This window comes from Delphinus delphis, chromosome 2, assembly GCF_949987515.2.
Source record: "Delphinus delphis chromosome 2, mDelDel1.2, whole genome shotgun sequence".
In the NCBI taxonomy this organism is placed as follows: Eukaryota; Metazoa; Chordata; class Mammalia; order Artiodactyla; family Delphinidae; genus Delphinus; species Delphinus delphis.
Genome location: NC_082684.1, coordinates 41,594,408 through 41,605,906, shown reverse-complemented (window position 1 = coordinate 41,605,906; position 11,499 = coordinate 41,594,408). Strand labels below are relative to the sequence as shown.

The window sequence follows — 11,499 nt, the reverse complement described above, 5'->3', positions numbered from 1 at the left end:
CTTGCCTTTTCTAAATCTGACATTTCTTTCTCTGTTCCTATAGATTGCAGCATTCTCTATCACAGGTAGAAATGTACAGGCACCACTTTATGGACTGAGTGTTTGTACCACCCCCATTCATATATTAAATCCCTAACCCCCAATGTGGTGATATTTGGAGATGGGGTCTTTGGGAGCTAATTAGGATAATGAGGGTGGGGCCCTGCTATGATGGGATTAGTACCCTTATAGGAAGACACACTAAAGAGCCTGATTTCTCCCTCCAACATATGAAGATGAAATAAGAAGGCAGCTGTCTTCAAGCCAGCAAGAGAGTTTTCACCATACCCTGATCATGGTAGCACTCTAATCTCAGACTTCCAGACTCCAGGTCTGTGAGAAATAAATTTCTGTTGTTTAAGTCACCCGACTATGTTATTTGATTATGAGCTGGCTAAGATTTTGATACCAAGAAGATGGGTGCTCCCATAACAAACACCTAAAAGTGTAGAAGTGGCTTTGGAATTGGGTAATGGGTAGAGGCTGGAAGAGTTTTGAAGTGTGTGCTAGAAATGTGGACATTAAAGGTAATTCTGGTGAAGTCTCAAGACAGCAGTGAGAGCATGTTATTGGAAACTGGAGGAGAGGGCGATCCTAGTTATAAAGTGGCAAAGAACTTAGCTGAATCATTTTCTAATATTTTGTGAAAGGCAGAACTTGAGAGTGATACATTTGGATATATAGCCGAGGAGATTTCTAAGCAAAGTGTTGAATGAACAGCTTGATTTCTCCTGACTGCTTATAGTAAAATATAAAAGGAGAGAGATGAATTGAAGAAGCAATTGCTAAACAAAATGGAACCAGAACTTGAAGATTTGGGAAATTTTCAGTGTATACATATTGCAAAAAATGAGAAAGCATGTTCTGAAGGGAACACCAGGGGTGTGGCTGGACTGTCGCTCAGTGAAGAGTTTCTGGGATTATAAGAGCAGAAACACTTCCAGTTTGAACTAAAGATGTAATGGATGAAGGCTATTAAAGTTATTAAATTTGACAGGACAGGGATATTAGAGCTATTTGATGCTGAACATGGCGCTTTTCTTAAGCACCAAATGATCTGAAAAGTGATTCAGAGATTATCAGGTTTCAACAAGCTAGAAAGCCTCTTCTGGAAGCCTTGGGGCTGGTAATACCCTGCAGAGCTCTTGGGGTGGTACCCTCACCTAGAACTTTTTGAGTGATGTTGCTGCCCTGGGGGCCTGGAGGGCAGAGTATGAAACAAAGAGGATTATTCTACAACCTTAAAATCTAATGGAATTTGCCTTGCCAGATGTTGGACTTTTTTGGGGACCTATCACCCCTTCTTTCCTGTTTCTCCCTTTTGGAATGGGAATGTCCGTCCTTTGCCGGTCCCACCACTGTGTTTTGGAAGCACAAAGCATTTCTGGTTTCACAGGTTCACAGCTGGAGAGGATTTTGCCTCAGGATGGACTTTAGAGTTGATGCTGGAATGAGTTAAGAATTTTGTCGCTGTTGAGAAGGAATGAATGTATTTTGCATGTAAGAAGAACATGAATTTGGGAGATCAGGGTGGAATGTTACGGGCTGAATGTGTGTGTCTCTTCAAAATTCTTCTGTTGAAGCCGTAACCCCCAATGTAGTGATATTTTAAGAGAGTCTTTGGGAGGTAATTAGGTCATCAGGGTGGCCCTAGTTCCTGATGGAATTGGTGCCCTTATAAGAAGAGACACCAGAGAGTTCCATCTCTCTCTCTTTCTCCACTATGTGAGAATACAGTGAGAAGCTGGCTCTCTGCAAGCCGGGAAGAGTTCTCATCCGAACCCAATCGTAATGGCACTCTGATCTCAGATTGTGAGAAATAAATTTCTATTGTTTGAGCCACCTAGTCTATGGTACTTTGTTATGGTAGCCCAAAAGAAGACAAGGCATTTAAAAATATATAGCCAGCTTGTGTGCTGAAACTGACCGATTCTTAGATTTCTGCTATTCCTTAACTCTTAACCTCTTCTAATTGTGCTACATTTATGGACCAAAGAACACTATAATACCCTTGTAGTTCTTCACCTAATCAAATATTGTAAGAGGAGAATTAATTTATGGAAATTCTATTGTAATTGATTTCTTAGTACCACAACCATTTACTAACTATAAAATATATTACAATTAAAAACTTGATTTTGAAAAATTAGCAATAAAATTGAGTTTAAATGTATATGTATACATTTGACCCCTTTTGAAAGATTTATTTATAACATTCTTATTTTCAGAATATAAATTATTGAGTTACTATCTCACTGTGCCATTTCTGATATCAGAAATTACCTGCTATAAAACATCTTTGCATTTAAATGATGCCCTAGGTTCTTTTAATCTTTTTAAAAATCTCAGTTAATTTATAATTTGGTTACCTTGACTACTCATTTTTCATTTCTCAATAAAAGAGCATAAAATGTTTTTTTTACTATATTCAAGTTGGATTTAATATAGTTTTAATGTTTACAGTTTAATGATTATAAAAAGATTTTTTCAACTATAAAAGAGGCAGTCCTCGAACCTATTTTTAACGAAAATATGAAGTTTATATAGAAAAATTAACCTTCCATTTCAATTTTAGAAAAATTTTATCTTCTTATTAACAAAATAATAATCAAGATGTTCTTTATGCAGTAGTAGGTGTGATACTGCATATAAATACTGTATGAAATGTGTACTCTATTCGAATTTGGAGAGTTGTCAGATATGTCAAGTTGTATCTTAATATTCTTTCAGAGAATGTGAAAGTTGAAGAGACAAGCCCTACAGTGTAGTGATCTTTTCTCTTCCTGCATTCTTTAGTCTACCTAGTACAGTTGTATATTAATAATTTTAAATGACTTTTTCTATGCATTTTTATCAAAGACAAGTGTGAAACCTTCAGTGCTTAGTTCATAGACTCTCAGGAACTGTTTGAATGAATGATGCATGTTTATATCATCTTAGCCACTACATATTAGGAACATCTTTTTCTGGGCATGTGGATCTTAGTGTACAGAATTTGAAATATTTTTATGGTTATTAGAAAAACAGTTTTTTCTTGTGGGCTTAGATTTTTTTGCTCTAGAAAATTACTGTAATGTTATCAGAAATTTTAGGATTTAAACATTTTTCTGTTATAAAAGAACCACAGTAATCATCTGTTTGATCATCCTGAGTCATACACACAGGAAAGTAATCACAATGTTTGGTTATTTCAATTATGTATTCTTATATTGTGCTATTCTTGTGTATAAACACTTTTCTGTACTATTGCTTGTTTACTTAAGAACAAAAAGAGATTGGGGGGTAAAATAGAACTTGGATAACATATTTCCTAAGTATACATTATTTTTACACAAATTATCCTTTCCTTGAATATGTTAGCAAGAGAAGTGTTGTCTTTTAAAAAAACAAAAAAACTATACAAATCTACATGTTTTCCTTGACCTTCCTATGGCTTATTGTGTGTGGTTTGATTTTCTTTTTTGTTACTGGAGTGTTTTCTTCTCAGAATGAAATGAATTTTTTTTTAAAACTACACTACAGAAAGTATCCTCTAATTTAGCATCACATTGTTAACCTTGTGTTCGTTAATTCTCTCTGCTTATAAAAATTTGAAGGACATACATTATGAAGCAGAGTGCATTAGCTGGCATCGTCCTGATATCTGTGTAAGGAAGCACATTATACCATTATTATAATCATAGTTGCTATGCATTTGCTTCTCGGCTATTAACATACACTTAAGTGTATAAATATTAGTTGGCTTTCTCCTTGACTTTGATTCCTAGCAGCTCAGATATTCAAGTACAATTATTATGCTATAAGTTTTGAGATTTAGTTTTCTCTTTTGAAAGTTGTCTTTGGAACTCCATAAGTACTACAGCGTTGTTGGCTTCCAGGCAAGGTGTTTGGCTAACCTTATTCCAAAAACTTAGTAACATATTGATAATGTTTATTCCTCTGTGCTTTAAAGTTTTTGTTAAATTATTTGAAACAATTTGATAATGTTACGTTTAACTGGTAAGTGCTGTACCAAAAACCAGTTCCTCCAGTTAAGATAGAAGCCTTCACTAATTTATGAGACTGTGTTGTACAAGTTTGTGTTCTCAAATCCATACCACTGTTTATACAAAATAGAAACAATATTATATGTTTGTTAAATTCCCAGGCTAACCCAGAGACATGTTCATAACCTAATGTTGCTGACCTCTGATTTTAAATATACTGATTTCAAATTCCAGGACCTGGGAGCAAGACAGTACAGGAGAGAGTAGGAAAAAGAGAAGAGCTTACTCTCTTTGCTAGCTACTAAGATATGAACAGCAGGAAGGCTTTGGCTTTCCTAGGGTTGCTTGCAATTTTAAATTTAAAATTTTTAAACTCTATAGAATCATTAGTGGAATTGCAGCCAATGTAATTTAAAGATTTAAGGGAGAAATATTTTTGTCCTGTACTACACTTGTATACAATTGAGTACTTGCTGGTATAGAGGAAGGACAGTGGTCACAATTTATGTTTTTGATCTTTTGCAATTTGGGATTAGGACCTTCCTGTAAATATTCTTTTGTTTCAGGGCAGAGGTGGGGTATAAAGGGAGGTGTAAGTGTTTTGTTTTTCCTTTAAAGATCTTCTATTTATTGTTTTGTATGATTTAAATATTTTCTTTTTATTGTAGGTTTATGGTAAATATACCAGTTCTAGAACAAATTAATCAGATTTTACACATCTTGTTTATATTTTTACCCTTTCTGTGGGCACTCGGGACCCTACCCCCACCTGATGCACTTTTCTTATGGGCAATGGAGCAGGTTTTAGAGTTTGGCCTTGGAGGCTCATCTATGTCAACCCACCTACGGTAATTATTTTAAATATTAAAGTGATATGTAATTTATTCTCAAAGAACATTTTTTCTTTTCAAGCAGATCTTTTTTTTTCCCCTCTGCAGGTTGTTAATAATGTTCATCATTTCTACTGGAACAGCTGTAACATCATATTTCATTCCCAGCACTGTTGGTGTGGTTCTTTTCATGACTGGACTTGGATTCTTACTGAGTCTTAACCTAAGTGAGATTGTTTTTGGCTTCAAACACAGTGTGACCGGACACAGAGTTGGAACCAAATCTAAGGCTTTACCCAACGGTTTGGAAAAACAGTTTACTTGGAAGGAATACCTTTTCTACAGCATTGTATTAGTCTTGGCTCTCTTAGAAACTGGTTTGTTGCATCACTTTGCTGGTTTCTCACAGAATTCCAAAAACAGTCCCCAGGCTATTGTTGGCTATATTTTGATGATATTATTTATAATACTATGGATACTTAAAGAAATTCAAAGTGTCTATATATTTGGAATTTTCCGGAACCCTATCTATCCAAAGCATGTGCGGACTGTGACTTTATTCCTAGAGAAGCAAACAACGCTCATGAAGATTGGTGTTGTCAGACGGATTTTGATAAATCTAGGTAGGAAGACAAATATTAATAAACTTGTATTTTATCTAGGAAGTGTACAAAAATATTATGGAATTCCTGTATTTGTATAATGTTATACTGCATACAAGTGTTTATTCGTTTATGTTTTGGTTTATTTATTGTTTTTTTTAGCTCATTGCTTAAATGTGCTCATAAAAATACTCATAGGCCAAAATAAAATATGGTAGAAGGGGTTATTTTGCCTTCATTAAATTTGTCTCTTTTCTTGTTTGCCTTAGTGTCACCTTTTGCTATGATAGCATTTCTTTCATTGGACAGTTCCTTACAAGGACTCCACTCTGTGTCTGTCTCCATTGGATTCACAAGAGCTTTTAGAATGGTAATGCTAATATGCACTTAATAGTATTTTACTATTCCCAAATTTAATTATGATTTTGTTTACTCTAACAGTTTACTTAGATTATCAAATTCTGCCTAATAAAGTGGTAAATTTGTGTACTGCAGGTATGGCAGAATACAGAAAATGCTTTATTGGAGACAGTCATTGTATCATCAGTGCACTTGTTGATCTCCAATACAGACATATGGTGGAACCGAAATCTGGATACAGGAATCAGACTCTTACTGGTAAATATATTTTTAACAGCTTTAATGAGATGTATTTCATATACCATAAAATCATTCACTTAAAGTGTAAAGTTCTGCGATGTATATTCAGAACTTTGCAGCCATCACCACAATCTAATTTTAGAACATTTACAACATCCCAAAAAGAAACCTCATACACATTAATAGTCATTTCCATTCTGCTCTCCATCTCATCTACTCCCTACTCCAGCCGCAGCAACCATTAATCTACTTTCTGTCTCTAAGGATTTGCCAATTCTGGACATTTCACACGAATATGATTATACAGTATGTTGTCTTTTGCATCTGGCTTCTTTCTCTTAATGTTTTCAAGATTCATCCATGTTGTAGCATGTATCAGTATTTTATTCTTTTTTATTGCTGAAAAATATTCCATTGTATGGATATATCACATTTAGTTGATTCATTCATTAAATGATAGATACTTAGGTTGCCGCCACTTTTTGACTATTATGAATAATGCTGCTATGAACATTCAAGTACAAGTTTTTATATGGACATGTGAGTTCGTTTCTGTCAGGTATGTTTACCTAGGACTGGAATTTCAGTTACACACGAACTTTATGTCTTAACACTTCAAGGTATTGCCAAACATTTTTCCAAAATGATTGCACCATTTTACATTCTCACCAGCAGTGTATGAGGATTCTAATTTCTCTACATTCTCATCAACAGTTGTTATCTGACTTTTTCATTATAGCATTGTCATGGGTCTTTTCACGATTTTGATACTGCATTTCTCTGAATACTAATGATTCATCTTTACATATGTTTCTTGGCCCTATGTGTATGTTTTTGGGGAAATGTCTGTTCAACTTCTTTGCCCATTTTTACCTGGGCTACTTGACTTCTTACTGTTAAGTTTAAGAGTTCTTTATATATTCTGGATACAAGTTCCTTGACAGATATATGACAAGCAAAAGTTTTCTCCCATTCTGTAGGTTGTCTTTAGCTTTCTTGATAATGTCCCTTGAAGCAAAAAAGTTTTAATTTTGATGAAATTCAATCTATCTATTTTTTTCTTTTGTTGCTTGTATTTTTGGTGTCATATCTAATAAACACTGCCTATTCAAGATCGTAAAGATGTGCTATGTTTTCTTCTAAGAGTTTTATAGTTTTAGCTCTTACATTTGGGTCTATGATCTACTCGGAGTTAATTTTTGTATATGTTATGAGGTAGGATTCCAAATCCATTCTTTTGTATATGAATGTACAATGGTTTCAGCATAATTTATTGAAAAAGCTGTTCTTCCCTCAATGACTTTTCTTGGCACCCTGCCAGAAATCAAACAAATGTAAGGGTTTATTTCTGGGCTCTTATTCTTTTTTCCATTCATCTATGTCTGTCCTTATGCCAGTACTACACTGTCTTGATTACAGTAGCTTTGTAGTAGGTTTTAAAATTGGAAAGTGTGAATGTTATGACTTTGTTTTTCTTTTTCAAGATTGTTTAGACTATTCTGGTACCTTTGTGTTACCATAGAAATATTGGTTTTGGCTTTTCAAGTTTTTCAAAAAGGCATCTGAGACTTTGATAGAGATTGCCTTAGATCTGTAGATAAAATTTGGGGAATATTGCTGAAACCGAGTAGGACCCTGTGGGGCTCCTGGGCACAAAAACCTTTCTGTGTCCCCTTCCCTGAGTTCCAAAGGGCAGGTTCAAACAGTTGCTAATCGGGGAAGGGAGAGGATGGAGAGACAAATGAGGAGCAGTCAAGAAACAATAGTGCAGCCTTAGGAGCAGGGTCCTGGTTCCCGCTCAAGGGATACACATAACAATATCTTTGAGCTCTTCTGCAGAACTAAAACCCCCACCAAATGGAAGGTGTTAACTACTTGATGAAGCACTCTTCATTCCAGAGAAGGTCACAGTTTGCCCATCATCACCTGATGCCATATAATCTTTGGATTGAAGGAATGCAGCAAGGCACCCTGATCCTTACCAGCAACACTGCTCCCCTTGACTATAAAACTCCTCACCCCACCTCCACCACCACCACCCCCGGGTTTGGGACACACAGTTTTGAACACACTAACCCGTTGTGGCCCCCTTTGCCTGGCAAAGCAATAAAACTATTCTACTTCACCCAAAACTCTTGTCTCCGAGGTTCAATTCAGTGTCGGGATACAGAGGCTAGATTTGGCTTCGTTGCTGTCTTAGAAATATTAATTCTTCCCATTCATCTACATGACATGTCTTCATGTTTATTTATATCTTCTTTATTGTCAACATTGTTTTGTAGTTTTCAGTGTACAAGTCTTACAGTTTTATTAAATATTATTCCTAAGTATTTTATTCTTTTTGATGATATTATAAGTAGATTGTTTTCTTAATTTTTTGGGTTGTTTATTGCTCAAGTATAAACTGCAGTTGATTAGTTAATGTTAATCTTATATCCTGAAACCTCACTGAAATGTTTTATTGTTTCTAATAGATTTTTAGTGGATTTCTTAGGATATTCTGTATATGAGATCATGTCATCTGCAAATTAGATATAGTTTTACTTCTTCCTTTCCATTCCTTTCCAATCTGGATGTCTTTCATTTCTTTTTCTTACCTAATTGCCCTGGCTAGAACCTCCAGTATAATGTTGAATAGAAGAGGTAAGAGTGGACATCTTAATGAGGAAAGCATTCAGTCTTTCTCCATTAAGTTGATGTCTGTCTTTTACCATTCCTGCTTCTATTCCTAGTTAAACTTTTTTATCCTGGAGGGTGTTGGATTTTGCCTCTTCTATATCTATTGAAATAGTCATGTGGTTTTGGTTTTTTAATCTACTAACATGGTGTAATATATTGATTTTCAGTTGTTAAACCAATCTTGCATTCCTGTAATAAATCTCACTCAGTCTTGGTGTATAGTCTTGTCTTTATGTTGCAGGATTCAGTTGGCTAGTGTTTTGTTGAGAATTTTTGTCTGATGTATATATTTGTGGCTTTCTTTTCGTATCTTTCGTTTAGATATCAGAATAGCAGTGACCTCATAGAATGAGGTGGGAATTTCATATCAATAATCTTGAATGTAGTATTCAGTATGTATCTTAAAATATTCTGTACTATGTAGTATTTTGTAGTATGGAAGCCATCTGGGCCTCAGCTTTTCTCTTTGGGTAGCTTTTAAATTGTTAATTCAGTTTCTCTACTTGTTATAGGTATATTCAGATTTTCTATTTCTTCTTGAGTTGGTTTCAGTAATTTATGTCTTTTTCTAGGAGGTTGTCAGTTTCATCTAAGTGATCTACTTTATTGGCATATCGTTGTTCATAATATTCTCTTATAATTCTTTTTATTTTGTTCTGTAAGATTGCTGGCAATGTTATCTCTTTCCTTCCTGATTTTAGTAATTTGAGTCTTCTATGTATTTTTCTTGGTCAGTCTGGCTAAAGGTTTGTCAGTTTTGCTGATCTCAAAAAAACAGCTTTTGGTTTCATTGATTTTTCTCTATTATTTTTCTATTCTCTGTTTTATTAATTTCCACTCCAATCTTTATTATTTCCTTACCTCTGCTTACTTGAGATTTAGTTGCTCTTTGTTTTCTAGTTTCCTAAGGTGGAAGATTAGGTTATTGGTTTAAGATCTTTCTGCTCTTTCATTTGTAGCTATAAATTTCCCTCTGAGGACTGGGTTTGCTGTATCACAAGTTTTGTTGTGTGTTTCATTCATCTGAAAATGTTTTCTTGTTTATCTTGTGATTTCTTCTTTGACCTGTTGGTTATTTAGGAATTTGTCTTTTAATTTCCAGATTTCTTTCTGTTGTTGATTTAATTCAGTTTTGATTGAAGAACATACTTTTCATGATTCATATGAATACACTTAGTATGATTTCAGTCTATTGAGGTTTGTCTTATGGCATGATGTCTGTTTTTTAATCTGTAAAATATTCTCTAAAATAAGGATAAATTAAGGATAGTTGCTTAACTGTTTACTACTGCTAGTTCTCATGACTTAACAAGCATGTAATGCAAAGCTTAATCAACCTTAAGATAGACATAGCACTGTGTTCTCTTTAGTACTACTTTTTTTTTAAGAGAGGTGAAACTTAAAAATGTAGTCTCATTTATTAACTGTGAGATTGGAGAAAATTATAACAAAGGATCTCATGTAAGGGCTATTTCCTCAAAAATATTGGAGCAGTAATAAAATTATACTGTTTTTCTTATATGATCTTGAAAATTTATGAAAGGTATTTAAGAATAAAAACTTCATTTTTATGTCTCTGCAGGTTGGTATCATGCGTGATCGTCTGATTCAATTCATCTCTAAATTGCAGTTTGCTGTGACCATACTCTTGGCGTCATGGACAGAGAAAAAACGTAGAAAATCAACCACCACTTTATGTGTACTCAACATTGTCTTCTCTCCATTTGTGTTGATCTTCATAGTTTTTTCTGCACTACTCTCTTCTCCCTTACTCCCCCTCTTCACCCTTCCTTTGTTCTTGGTGGGGTTTCCTCGACCTATTCAGAGTTGGCCAGGAGTTGTGGGTACCACAGCCTGTGTGTGTGCAGATACAGTGTACTACTACCAGATGGTCCCGAGTTTGAACACTGCCCTGCAGTCTGCAATGGCAGCTGGAAGTTTAGGTAAGTAAATGGGTTGTGCTTAAGAAATCCTCACAAATGCATATAAAGTACAAAAAAATGAACAGACAGAAAAACAGTCTTTTGATCCAGCTGTTATACAGATTCTAATACTTTGATGTGCAGGCAGAAAGACTAAATATGAAGAAGTATATCTCCTACTCCTTATTTTGAGGGAAATAAAGTTATAAGATAAAAATATGAAGTGAAAATTTCATTTAGGTGATTTGACAATTTTTAAAAAACATTTTCTTGACTAAAATCAAGTTATAGTCCCCCTATGAAACATGAAACACCTTATCCCAAAATTTTCATGAATTTTAATGAGTTCATGTCAAGTAGATATAACAGCTTAGGTCCATAAAGAGTGAAAACTAGCATTATATAAATATCAGATTGAAGAGCTTAAAGGAGTCTGCTTGTATCTTATTAGTTAATGTCTAGCAACTTGTCTGACAAGGTTAGAGGGTAAGGGAACATAAAAGCTTTGGTCAGTGATCGGTAACCTCCCAAAATGAAGTGCTATACGAATATTAGCAAGATTTTTGATGAGAATGAGCTAATATTATAATTATAATTTTGTGATAATTTTATAATTTCATCATACACTAACTGTAAATTCAGCTATATTGTACTTCTCAAGGTTGGTTTTAGATAAAGTACAAGCCGATGACAATAGTGTGTTGTCTCCTACGGTATGCTTTAGCCCCTGAACTTGTTTTAGGTATGTCCAGTGACTTCCTAGCAGACTGACTCCCCTGGCAGAGAGTAGCAATTTAAAATTAGAATTTTAATGAAATGTTTATTTGGGTTGAACTTTTCT

General features: G+C 34.6%; 1 protein-coding gene across 4 annotated transcripts in view; it reads left to right on the top strand.

Moving 5' to 3' along the window:
• The window catches only part of PCNX4 (pecanex 4), a 43,425-nt gene that overhangs the window by 11,504 nt on the left and 20,422 nt on the right, over window positions 1-11,499 (top strand). For 2 of the 4 annotated variants that reach the window (XM_060004455.1, XM_060004456.1), the window contains 5 exons: window positions 4,694-4,873; window positions 4,964-5,478; window positions 5,727-5,827; window positions 5,953-6,075; window positions 10,319-10,679. In XM_060004455.1, coding sequence (XP_059860438.1) covers window positions 4,694-4,873; window positions 4,964-5,478; window positions 5,727-5,827; window positions 5,953-6,075; window positions 10,319-10,679 — 1,280 coding nt within the window. Of the gene's footprint in view, window positions 1-43; window positions 4,874-4,963; window positions 5,479-5,726; window positions 5,828-5,952; window positions 6,076-10,318; window positions 10,680-11,499 lie in introns of all 4 variants that reach the window. The other 2 variants (XM_060004457.1, XM_060004459.1) reach the window with 2 other exon arrangements.